We start from the raw sequence: 14106 nt of genomic DNA, 5'->3' as shown, positions 1-14106 counted from the left end.
CCAATGTCTCCTGTACCCCACAAGAGAAAACACATTTTTAGGTGCAAAGTATTCCAATGAGAAAACAACAAGAACCATAAGAACACCTATGTTCATGGTAATGGCAAGTTGTTATTTACATGAACACACTTAACCCTCACAACAAATGTGAACATCTGTTCTTGGTACTTTTCTATTAAAGTAACAAGATGTGACATGACATTATGACCAAGACAGCCTATTAAAGAAAATGTTTAATAGGGGTTTATGGTTTCTGAGAGTTAGATCCCATAATGGCAAAGCAACGGAATGGAGGCAGGAAGAGCCAAGAGCTCCCATCTTGATCCACAATTATGTAAGAGAAAGGGAGAGAGGTAGAGAGGGAGAGAGAGAGAGAGAGACAGAAAGAGAGAGAGAGAACTGATTTTTGAAATCTCAAACTCCACCCTCAGTGCATACTTACTCCAACAAGACAAATACTCCCAGTAGTTGTTTGATATTCTACTTTTCTGGCCTTTTGGGGGACCCACCACCCAGCTCCCAAATAAATTACACATGGAGGCTTATTCTTAGTTAGGATCGCCCAACTGTAGCTTGACTTGTTTCTTGTGAGCTTTTCTTAAATTATTCCATCTAACTTTGGCCTCAAGGCTTTTATCTTTCTCTATTTTTGTATACTTTTTTTCCCCTTCTTACTTCATGTCTGGCTGGTCAGCTGGTTGGCTGGCCCCTGGCATTCTCCTCCCCTTGTTCTCTTGCTCCTCCTCTTCTCTCGGTGCTCCTTCTATTTATTCTCTCTGCCTGCCAGCCCCACCTATCCTTGCTCCTGCCTAGCTATTGGCCATTCAGTGCTTTATTAGACCATTAGGCATTTTAGTCAGGCAAAGAATCACAGCTTCACAGAGTTAAACAAATGGAGCATAAACAAAAGCACCACATCTTTACATCATTAAACAAATGTCCCACAGCATAAACAAAAGGAACATACCTTAAAATAATATCCCCCAACACTCTATCTTTCCCAAACAGTTCAACCAGCTGGGGACCAAGTATTCAAACATATGTGCCTACAGGGGTTGTTCTCACTCAGACTACCACATTTCACTCTGTGGCCTCCATAGGTTTCTGGCCATATCTAAATGCAAAAGTAATTTAGTACCACAGGGGGAAAAAAAAACCATAGTCTTTCATAGTCTCAATGTGATTTAAAAGACCAGAGTCTCTCTAGAACTCAACAAAATCTCTTAATTGTAGCCTCCTATAAAACTAAAAAGCAGAGCACACACTTCCAACATACAATGAACCAGAATGTATATCACCATACCATAAGGAAGAGATGGGGCAGAATGAAGGAATACAGTACCAATGCAGGACTGAAACCCAGCGGGGCAAACTCCAAATCCTATAGCTCCGTGTTTGCGTCAGAGGGATTAGATGTCTTTGCTACCTGAAGCTTACATCTTACTCTTGGGCTGATTCCACTTCCTGTGTGTAGCTGTCCTTGGCAGATGTCTTGTGCTAGTATCTCCAACATCTTGGGGTCTTAAATACAATCCAAGCTTTGCCTTCACAGATTCACACAATGGCTTTTCCATGCCTCGATGCAGGGACTCACGTGTGTGTGTGTGTGTGTGTGTGTGTGTGTGTGTGTGTGTGTGTGTAGATGTGTATGCATTTGTATGTGTATATGTATATATACATGTATGTATGCATATATGTGCACAGAGGTCTAGAAAAGACCAGCACACGTCACCATGAGTAGGTTCAGAAACCTTGAAGAAGGCTTCAGTTCTCTATTACTTTATAACTGTATCTAGGTCATTTTGTATCTATAAAACAAAATCCAAGAAAATCTTCAAATGTTTAAACTTACTTTAAGTATTTATTTTACTGGCAATTATGTGTGTATGTGTGGGGGTGTGTACACATGAGTGCAAATGCTCATGAAAGTCAAATGGACTGGATTACTGGGACGTGCCTGATGAGGGCGATGAACTCAGGTTCTCTGAAAAAGCAGTACTCATTCTTAACTGCTGATTCATCTCTTCAACCCCTAAATGTTCAAACTTTGAACGAATTCCATAATCTACATCTATGATCAAATGTTGAAAGACTTATTTGCACAAGGGATTAAAAAACAATCTCCATCAAATCATCTTTGAACTTTTAATCTATATTGAGCCATGAGTAACGTTTGGCAACTAAAGTTAAAGTTAAGACAACAAGAAATAAATTTAAATAGAACATCAATATCTCCACCAAATTACTCAAGGCGACCCAGAAAAAAAAATCAAATTATGGGGCAATAGCCACCCTGGGGAAGGTGTATAAAATACAGATTGTGGGGCTGTCCAGAAGATTCCGCTGGTAAAGATTCTAAAATCTGTTGACCTGAGAATGATCTAAGGGACCTAGATGTTGAAAGAAGAGAAATGATGCCTGGAAATTGTTGATCTCCACATACCTGTTTTGGTATACCTGTGACCTTCAATAAATAAATAAATCTATGTAAAGAGTTGCTATAATGTATTACCCAAAAGTCCATTTTGACCGCAATTTATGAAGCAAAAACATAAAACAATATGATTCCCACAGAAAAAGATGTCGATTCAAGATATACATTTTCTGAGGACATTGTTGTATTGGATTTAGGACTCAAAACTTATATTCAATCATAATTATGTTCAGAGGACCAATGGAAATCATATCTGAATAATTATTTGAAATGTGAAGATAATGATTTATCAAGTAGGAAATGCCAAGAAACACATTGTTTGAAAAGAACCAATGGAAGCTTTAAATATTTAAAATACAATAAATAAAATAAAACTTCAACCTCGGGCTGTGACAAGTGAATTGAGTTAGAAGAAGAACAAATCTACTGACCTTGAATCAGTGGATATTACCAACCTAGATACAAAAACGAATCATGTTAAATTAAATGAATAGAACCTTAGAAAATATTAATATGCTCTAACATACATAAATGGAAAGAAAAACCCTCAAAGGAAACAAAATAAACAGAATGAAACAGAATAAAAACTATGTAAAATAAAAACAGACCAAAACACCGAAAACAGAAGTTTAGAATCATTTAAAAACATTATTAAAAAGCAAAACTTGTGCTTCAGATGGAGGGAATGAACAGTACAACTAATGTCTACCATCTCAGTTAAAGCAAAGAAACAATAAGGCATTGGATTATGTTAAAAATACTTAAGGGGAAAAACCTGACTGCCAAGTTTTCTATATCCAGAAAAAAAACTATTATTCAAAAATAATGACATTCCAAGATAAGCAAAGTGTAAGAACATATTGGTGGATATCCCAGAGCCTGACCTTGTATTTTCCGGTCCAGCTTCACAATCCATGATTCTTCCTGTTCCATATTAGATGTTGTTTCTCCCTGAATGCTCAGTGCCTCTTAGTTTCTCTCTAGGATGAAGTCACGCATCTTACTGTGTCATTACAAAGGTAGTATTAGGCTACAGCTTAATTTTCCAGCAGGGAATTACTTGTACCTGTCCCAGGGAAGAAGTAGGAAGTAAAGGATATCAATCTCGTTGGATGAATCCTATTTTTAGACACTTCACTTACTAAAGATGACAAAAGTGGATGCTTCAAATTAAAGCATCAAAGTTATAGAACTGAGATGCATGAATAGCCTCTTAATGAATCAGAGCCAGAACCACACACCAAAGTTAGAAATCGCCACCATGACTTATATCTCCCTTTAATGCCAATACTATAGATATAGTAGCTGGGATTCCAAAATTACAACTTTACTAGCATCCTGAATGATTCTCATTTACAATTAGATGGAGTAACTGACTAAGAAGACAGGGTATATGGCTCTCTTCAACCTGTGGCAGTAAGAGATTATTTCTCACATAAATCACATGACAGTTTCTTCTTTAGGCATCAGGAGATCAATATTTAAAGCTTCTTAACTTTCAGGCCAACAGAGATAACAATGCCCATTTTTATGATGCTGAATCCATGAGAAATGGATGCCTGTATTTCAGTCTACACTGCAAGGTAGGTTATAACAAGTACCTACCAAAATTGGGAAAGCAAATTCCTCATGCTTCCACTTGAGAAAAAATTGGTTATAAAAGAGACACGAAAACTGAGATAAAACTCCATTATCTTTTAAAATCAGGAGATGGCCATGCTTTCAAAGATTAGCCTGTGAAGCACCTTTGTAAAAAGAATGCAAACAAAAGTTGGAGAACCTGGGGCACCTGCCTCTAGAGACAAAATTTGCGGTAGAATTTCCTGAGAATAAAGAGTGAAATATATAGATACAAATCAGTGATTATTATTTGACTGCATAGGTAAAACACACCCTGTCCTGTCTTTACTAATATGAATCAGTTCTTCAACACTCACACAAACACACATGCAGACATTTAAACTTGCTCTGATCAGAGGGTCAGGCTAGTTAGATGGTGAGAAAATGGAAAAAAATAACTACTAGCTTCGCCATTCAAGTTGATCAGCTGAGCATAAGTATCCAGGGACTCTATGAAGACCACATGATACACAATTAGAGCCAGAGGCCAGCATAACTTGATACTACCTCTTAAAAGAACATGCATGCAAGGTAACGTATTAGTGACACAGACTAACTCTAATAACCCAAAGCTACCTGCCTCATGATCCCCAGTTGTACCAGGAAACAAATTCCTAGTAAAACAACTACTCCCTGAAACAGAACCTTTTGGATATTGTCCTGCAAAACACTGCAGTCAATGAAACAGATATTTAGTTCTAGAGACAAAGTTTTGGATTGAATTAGTGTAGCCACTGACCACTTCTTAATCTAGTGTTTGATGCTCTGCTCATAAATTCAAATTTAATTACTTCTGATGCTTCTGTAGTTTTCTGAGTTTGAAGATGGCATTGCCAGCAGATCAGGTAGCTCACCTAAAGGCAAAGAAGCTGTGAGTATTATCAGTTTGACAATGTAACGTGGAAATAAATTGGATTAATTTGCCAATTAGCTTTTTCGTGTCAATTTTTCTACTGCCTCAGGATTCATATTACCCAATCAATCTCATTCTCTTTTTTAATGGAACATTTTCTTCATAGTCTTCTCTTGGGATCTCATACAAGTTTTCTATGACAATGTTAGAAAAAAAAGCACACACTGAATGGCATAAAATAATATTAATATTGTTAACATTACTATTCTGTAGGTGAAAAATCTGAAACCAGCTGTACTGAGCTGCAATCAGGTATCGAGAGCATACTTTCCTTCCATCAATAAGCCTTAAGACAAAACCTATTTATTGACCCTCTCAATTTCCAGGAATGACAGCAGTTCTTTCAATCTATGCCTTTGTCATCAAATAAACTTTGTGTCTCTGTCAATATCTCTCTGCCTCTTTCATATAATAAATATATCATGTGATGAAGCTTAGAATATTTCACAACAATCCAGAATAATTACTCTACCTCAGTAAACATATCTTCCAAGATCCCTTGTCCAAGTAAAAGAGCATTTGCCGTTTTCATGGATTCAGATCTGATAATTCTGTGCTATACTGCTGTCTAGCACTGTGGATCTAATATTTGTTCATTGTTCAAATGTTTGGCCTGTAGCTGTTTTTCCATCTTAAATCATGTATCTGTAACTAATTAACCTACTTCAAATTATATAGGAGTCGTGGCTCCTGTATAATCCTAATAGAATGCATCTACTCCAAGAAATTCTTCCACCACCAACTCCCTGGTGAATTATACCTTGAGATTTAAACTTTCATCTGATGCAATTGAAGCTAGACTTCTACGTCATTTAGCAGAGCCAAACATGAGACACTTTGACTTTGTCACATCCTCCTTGCCATGCTTCTTAGCTAAAACAACTACTCTTATAATACACACTGTGTACAACATCCAATCTTCATTGATCTTGAAAGACTCTTTGCCAAAATTGCCGTCACTTCTTACAGTTGTATTTTAGCTATCTTTAAGAGACATTTCCATACCTTACTAGTGACTTTCTTTAGAAAAACAATGAAAAGATAATGTTTCCAGGTTGAACCTCAGACCCCTCTCTCTCTCTCTCTCTCTCTCTCTCTCTCTCTCTCTCTCTCTCTCTCTCTCACACACACACACACACACACACACACACACACACACACCGGAGAAACCTTCAGCTAACTCTCTTATTCCCCTGATGTTATTTTGTATACTGATACTTTAGTCACACAGTGTAGTGCCCTGCTGCCCAATGTTGTGGTCTCCTCCTAAATAATCCAATTTTGTTAAAAACCAGTGTCATCTGGACATCTATTGGTAATGGAAAATTTTGGATATGTTGAGTGAGATCTAATAAGCTAGAATCTTCATTTCCATAATTTCTCTAGACAGTTTGTATTGACATTAAAATCTGAGTTTCATCTCAGTCAAATCAATTTTTTCTACATTTAAGCTAATAGTCTACAAGAGTATGTTCCTTTTTCTACTGGAATTTGACATTTCGTTCAGGTGTTAGCCACGGATGACATCAACCTTGCACGTCTATTTCTTTACTGTGAGAAGCAGTGTAGCCAGCCACTAGAGAGACCTTTTACCTCTACCGAATCCTTAGACTGAAGGGGCAATCCCGTTTCTACAAATCCTCAGACTGCATACTCATACTGAATCCTCGGACTACATCCTTCTCTATGAATCATCAAACTTCATCTGCTCTCCTGTCTCCTGCTGCCTTAGATTCCTCTCTCTGCCTAGCATTATCACTCCTGTTTCCACCACCCGAGTGCTAGGATTAAAAGCATGTGATCCCACGTGCTGGGACCACCTGTGTGTGAGCTGTTTCTCTTTTGGACAGATTTAACCTCGTGTGGCCTAGGGTATCCCTGAACTCACAAAGATCTGTGTGCCTCTATCTCCCAAGTGCTGACATTAAAGGTGGGTGCCACCACTGCCTGGCCTCTATGGCATAGCTCTGCACTCTGATCTTGTGGCAAGCTTTATTTGTTAGATCACAACATCATTACATTTTGACACTTCACAAAATATCACTACATTTTAGAACTCCGAAAGTTGAAGGAGGACATTATTAAGAAGGAAGACAACTTGGATAATGAATAATAAATTAATATAAAATATCCATATGTGGATATAGTTGTAATAAAAGTGGAAATGCATTAAAATTAGCTATTTATTAGTGGATAAACATGGTGGAAATGGGGCATCAAATGTCAGTTTCCTAAGTCTACTTACTCAGTATTTCATGATCAATTACATCAGTAAATATTTTCTGTAGTCCTTCATTAAAAGGAAAAATTTAAATAAATTACCTTTTATTGTAGAATATTTAACATTAGTTTTGTTGGTGCATAATACTATTCCCAGTTGTGCTAAAATAGCTTAAGAAATTTTCTATGGATGATCCACGCATAAATGTCTGTAAGGTCTTGATTCATAACTTATATCCCATTATATCTAAATCTCCTACTCTTACTGCCTGTTAGAGTCTGTTAGCATGACATTATACATAATTAATTATTTAAAAAGTGAAAAACAATCTGCATTATTTTAATATAAAGGAACAAACCAATAGCTTTTATTTAGTTGTTTATGTTTAGGTAAGCATCCATTTTCCAAAATTAAAAAAAGAGATGAGAGAAAATGTTGGAATTCAGTGAAATTTAAAATGCTCCACTGAACACAGTGCATTATTTCTTCTTCATTTAAGAACTTTATGCACTCAAATGACATTTTAAATCTGAATTCTGGAGTCTTAATCAGAACAAAGAGTCAAATGGTTATGCTTAAGTTATTTATAACCCATAAATAATAGGAAAACAATTGATAACTATAAATACATGTTTGGATGCTTTAAAGAATGGCAGCTTGGTATGACGCAATCCCACTGGTCTTTGATTTCCAATCCTTTTGCAGTCCTTTCAAAGTACTGAAATTTTCACCAACTTTTTAATAGTAATTTTATAGGCTCAAGGTTAAGATGCATGTCTTTGGCGGAACTTTGTGGGGGTCTCTGAGACCACAATAGCCAGCACATTGTCAATCTATGAGAAGCAAAAAGACAGTTTGGTTTATTATGACTCTGTAGTTGATTTGACCTTGAGGAGTTTAATGTAGGCATATTTAACCACAGCATAATTGAAAAAATTTTTCCTGGTGATAATTAATTCAATCCCAAAGTTTAGGATATGACTACATCAAAGGCTTTGTAAACTATAAGTGACATCTTTCATAAAGATAGGTTCTATAGATTAACTGAGAAAATAGACTTAAAATACAGGACTGGGGGAGGACAGCTGCAGAGGTGGACTGAGATAAACAAGCTCAAGATAAGGGCCTAGAGAAGGACCCAGTGTGGCTTCATCACACAGATAAGACAAAGGTCACTAAGCTATTAACCAAGTCTGCTCCCAGAATTCTGGGTGGAAAACAGGTTTTACCTTTCTCCCTTTTAAGAGACAACTCTGTGTGTTTAACATTCCTGGTTTCTCAGTGCTTATCTGTGACAAAGACTTAACGTTTCTCCTACAGAATTTATGTCAAACTAAGAGGCTTCTGAGCAGCAAAGAAAGGCAGGTGATCAGCAAAATAAAGAAACAACCCACACAAGAGGAAATAAGATTTACAACCAACAAAAGAACAACAGCTAGGATATACTCAGAACTGAAAATGCTAAAAACCCAAACCCTGAAACAATCGAATTTAGAAATGTACCTAGCACTTAGGAATTTCTCAAAATAAGACACAGAGAGATAAGAGACAGAGAGAGAGAGCCACCAAATACATGAAAGATAATCAGTTTCATAAACCATCAGAAAATTCTAAATCAAAATCACAATGATCTAGTAAGGGTGTCTATTGCTGTGATAAAACACCCTATCCAAAAACAAGTTGGTGTGGTGGGGGAGGTTTGTTTGGTTTTTACATCACAGTATATCTTTGAAGGAAGTCAGGGTAGGAACTCAATGTAGGAACCGAAGCAGAGGCCATGGAAGGGGGCTGATCACTAACCAAGTTAGTGAACACCAGGTTAGGTCAAAACACCAGGTTTCAGCAAGGGCGACAAAACACAACAAAATGGTACTGATGACCATCTCTGTCTGCCTATTATTGGTTATGACTGTTAGTTTATTATAGTAGCTATTGGATAATTTTTAATACAGATTGTGCAAATGGAAATGTCTAAACAACTTGCTTTCTGGGTTGTAGCAGAAACAAATGGTGATGCTGAATAATAATAACCAACCAAATCATAGAAATATATTCCTAGAATCATAGCTTCCCTGGATGCTTGTGAGATCAAAGTAACCAACAGAGGAGGCAATGACATTATTAGTAGGTAGCCTGATGATCACATTACTATCCCAGTAGTACCCTAGGTTCCAAAAGCTCATAACCTTGGTTTCAGTAACCTATTTAGCTTTGAGGGCTCTTCATGCTAACCACGCTCATGAGAACTTGATGATTAAATTTCAGTTTTATAATTTACTGTTAGAGGTTTGTGTTATGAGGATTCTGTTCTTCTTTGTATAGAAAGATTTTTAGGAAAATTTATAAACTTTGTTCAAGAAGGATTAAGAACCTTGGAGCAAAGGAAGGAGCTGAATAAAGTTTCAAAGAGTGACTTCTAATTAAAGAATATTTTTTAATCTTCTTTTGACTCTTATCAATCTTAAGAATGTTGGAGAAAGAAAAATGGAAAAAAGAAACCAAGTGTTATGATCCTGAGGGGAAAGGACCACAGTCTCAATCCAACTTTAATTAAAAGATTTATTGAATATTGCTAGCAGGAGTCAAACTTTAGATTGCCATAAGAAGCAAGGGTGGGGCAAGGAAAGACTTTTTTTTTGTTGCATTATGATTTAATCTAATTGCACACATACACACAATCTGAAAGCACAACTCCTCCAGATTTCTCAGAGACAGGGTATGCATGCCTCCATAGTCAACTGTGCATCGTTACATTTAGCCACATGGTAGATTTTACATCATGATCAGTTTGGAATCCCATGCAAGACCTCAAGTTATCAAATGAAATCAATTTTTAAGCTTTGTTGAATGTTTTCATGCTCAAGATAAAAGCTACTTTTTATGGGCAACTTAGAGTTACAATACCACACTGGTGCTACTTTACAATGTTAGTGACATGATCTTGAATTGGCTTCAACTTCTAAAACTTAGTTAGGTGACAGCCAAAGGGGGGAAAAATTCTTCACTAATCCAGTGCCTCTCAGTTATGTTTCTTACAAAGAAAGAACTGGGTAACCAAATGCTTTCCCAGGGATAACACTGGTAACAGTGGGTTTGCTCAACTGACTACTACACAATTAGGCTAGTATTTTATTAATCCAAAAGCACTTTACAAGAAAATATAAGTATGGCTTCCAATAGAAATGTTATACTTGGACTTGATACCAAGCTCACAGATTTGAGTGTGTAAGGAAAAACAGGCTTTCAAGTTAAACAACAATTTGTAACCAAAACTTTAATCCCAAGGACTCTCACAAACATATTACAAATGACAGCATGAAAAAAAAATCTTGCACAGTAACTCAAAGGTTCAGCTCTACAATGTACCCTTCAACCAACTGGTAACTTAGTCTTCCATTTCCAAATAAAGAATGTTACAAACAGCTTCCTCCATAGAGAGCAATCAGTGAGGAACCTCTTCGAAGGTCTTCAGAGTGCAGTTCCCACCCTTTCCCTGTTAACTTGTGTTAACAGCAGCTTTTACAGACTGCTTATCATTTCACCCACAGCTCCCGACTGTAATCCAGCTAAGAAACTAGTTTTTTCAATTTCCATCAGTGGTTTATCATTAGTACATCACACTTTAACTGGGCAGGATCTAGGTTTATTTCAGTCTATGAAAAACTAAAGTTCAAAGCAAATTCAATCTTGCTTAAGGGAACATGAACAGCTAAAACATCTTAAAAATGCACCAAGCTTATGAAGTCTCAAACAAAATTTGAATTTCCTGTACATACTCCTGTCAAATGAAGTTACTTCCTGTACACCACTTCTTTTGCAAACTGGTCTTCTACTTCCTTTCATTTGACCTAGATCGGCTACGAGACCTAGAGAAAGATCGAGACGGCTTGTGGTTTCTCTCACGAGACAGAGACCTCTCTCTTCTCCTATCTCTAGAAAGTGACCTGCTCCGGCTTCGAGAGAAGCTTCTCCTTCTTGGAGATCTTCGCCGAGGTGGAGGACTCCTCCTACGGTAATCATCTCGAGGGCGACGACCCCAAGAGGGAGGGGGGCCACGATTCCGACTTCTTTTCTCACCATTCGACAGCTCCACTCTTACTCTGCAGCCACATAGTGTTCTTCCATCTAGCTCTCGGACAGCGTCAGCAGCATCTCGGGGATCCTCAAATTCAACGAAAGCAAAGCCAGGAGGGTTTCGAGCAACCCACACACTTCGGAGAGGTCCATAATAGCCAAATGCCCGTTCTAATTCAGTCTTGTTCCCATTGTTTCCAAGATTACCTACATACACCTTACAATCTAATGGACAGGAATCACGATGCATTTCGAGATCCTGGGTTCGAGAACCGCAGTTCAAATCCCAACACTCCGACGAGGCCCACCCGCACCCTCGCGATCTGCTTCCGCAGATGCTCTCAATGCCCTGGCGTCCACGAAATGGCCGAGGAAAGACTTTTAAAGGTGAAAACCACAGAGAGACCTCGAGTACCAAGAACTGTTTTTCTCTGACAATATCAGGTAGTCAAGGTGATCTAAGTGTCTGCACAAGCAGTTTACAGAAGCCCAATTCAGTTCGTCATAACATAGCATGTAGAAACTGTAGATGGTCATGGCTGTAGATTTCTGGGGTGGGAATCACTGAATCGGAGTTGCCGAGAACTTATCTTTTAGGGACTGGAGTCAGGACAAAGGACTAGTGGGTACCAAGATGGATGCCTAGCATAAAATGGAATTTCTTTAGCCATCACACAAGAGAAACTAAAAATATGGTATAAGTACTCATTAATAGATTTAAATGGTATGCTAAATAAATGTGGTCACAGTTCGATTTCTTTTTCATGAAACCACAAAATGTTGAGTACTAAGACAGAAGAAAACTATAGTTCTCCTAATAGCTATAAAAAACTAACATGACCTCAATTAAGTAAAAATGAACTCATTGTAAGCTTATAAGAAATATTCATTTCAAACGAATATTCATATCACATTTTAATGACATGCTTAATCCTATATTATTTCAAATCAAAATCAATGCAAATTTCTATTCTACATTGTAAATTATATTAGTATCTAGACATTATAATGATGTAAAAAAGAGCAAGTGGGACTAATATGTAAAGGAGAAAAATAAGTTTCAAATATGATAGAACTCTCTACTTGGAGCATTCTGAAAAACCAACAGAGAGTGTATATTGGGTTCACTCATTCCTCATCATTAGGGAATGGAAAGAAAAGAATTAAATGTTTATCATTCATAGCAGATACTGACAATATAAAATTCTCACTTATGTGTTCAGGAAATTCATTTAAGATTTCCCAACTCCACTTCCACTAATAATCAAGACATTTTGGTTAGCAGTTACATTCAATTTTACTAAAAATCCTAGCCAGATCACAGCTATAACTAGGAAACATGCACTGGCCCACACCCAACACAACCCTAGCCCGCTGTGGGCTAGGACTAGAATCTTTAGGAGCCATCCACACTCCTCCTTTTTCTAAGTGTCTCTCAAATTCTCATAAATCACTGAATTGGTCATTTATTGCCCAGTATGTAAGTGTCTTTTTTCTCTTTTGTCTTACTACCAACCACAATCTCTGTATTTCTTTTTCTTCAAAAAGCCCATCATGTCTTTCCCTTCTTGTGTAATTACATATATGTTTGTCCTGTTCTTCTGCTTCCTCCTTCACTGAAGTCAGTGAGTCTGAATCTGTGTCAGCTGGAGCGCTCCGCAGCCTCTCACATTCTGCTTCTGCTCCTCCCACCTTGGAGGGAAATAGGAGAAGAGCCCACCTAAACTATGGTTTCATTCAACTTCTATCACCCAATGAAACATGCAGCTCCCTCCTCACTGATTTAACTCATTCAACCCCACATTAGCCTTTGTAGTTTATTTAAGACACTGAAATGAGGGGAAATGTTTCACCTTCGTTAATACTCTGAGGGACATTTTAGGAGACAGGTTGCCAGAACAATGACCAGGAAACACACTTTATTCATACCTTCCAGGAAGTCCTTGACAAAGCCTAGACTGCAGGCATGTAGGGTGGGATTGACGGCGTGTATTTGGGTTAGAAAATACATAAAATGAATTTTCTGGAGTTAAGTGCTCTCCAGAAACACATTCAGGTTGAAAATCATGTGATAAAATGATGTTTCGATAGAAATCTAATGTTTGATTTCTTTATGTTTTACAGATTCTTATTTGCATGCAGTGTTTTGTAGCCATACTTGCCCCAACCCATTACTGTTTCTTATTTCTCTTTCTACACTCATCAATCCCTTCTTTTCAGCTAGTCTTATGTGGTAGTTACCATTGCTGTGTGATCCCAATGGCCATGTTACATCCAGAAGAGAACATTTAAAAATTCTGTTTCCATCCTCTAGCTCTTATAGTCTTCCACCTCCTCTCTCTTCTGCAGTGTTCTCTGATCTTAAGGTTAGGTAATACGGGGACGAACTGCTTAATGTACTGTTTAAGACTGAGCACCCAGCTTTCCATTATTCTCAGGCTTTTGAAGTTATTAGTTTCTGCCTTAGCCACTTTCCAGCAATAAAAAGAGGTTTCTCTGACCAAGTCAGAATTGTATCCATCTATGTGTACGAGAATTTATATTTAGAAAGTACTTTAATCACATGTCCATTTAGCAAAACACCACTAGAAAATTCCCTCAGGCCGACGACTGCCCGGTTTACAGTACCAGGAATATATTTCCTCCCATTAAGTTGGCCTCGGATCCAAACAGGTAGCAGTTAGACATGCCATTACTGCACCTGTGGGTCTATATTTTGGCTGGCAGGTCAGCATTGTAATACACAGGGTCTAAATCTGTCTTAACTTGCTGATAGCATTTCTCTTGCAGCAGCCTCATGGCACCTTTTGGAAGTTTTCATCCCAGTTCCAGGGTGATTTTGCT

At 37.6% G+C, this 14106-nt stretch overlaps 1 protein-coding gene across 1 annotated transcript; it reads right to left on the bottom strand.

Annotated features, from left to right (window-relative positions):
* Positions 1-10658: 10658 nt before the first annotated feature.
* On the bottom strand, positions 10659-11624 carry LOC121443632 (serine/arginine-rich splicing factor 3). Its single transcript, XM_041645457.1, has one exon. It carries the CDS (start codon positions 11510-11512, stop codon positions 11018-11020), a length of 495 nt encoding a protein of 164 aa, XP_041501391.1. The 5' UTR covers positions 11513-11624; the 3' UTR covers positions 10659-11017.
* Between the last annotated feature and the right edge of the window lie 2482 nt (positions 11625-14106).

This window comes from Microtus oregoni, unplaced genomic scaffold, assembly GCF_018167655.1.
Source record: "Microtus oregoni isolate MIOR12 unplaced genomic scaffold, Mior012 000110F_ref0000174, whole genome shotgun sequence".
NCBI lineage: Eukaryota > Metazoa > Chordata > Mammalia > Rodentia > Cricetidae > Microtus > Microtus oregoni.
Note: the sequence above shows the minus strand (reverse complement) of the source record. Positions and strands in the feature narration are given on the sequence as shown.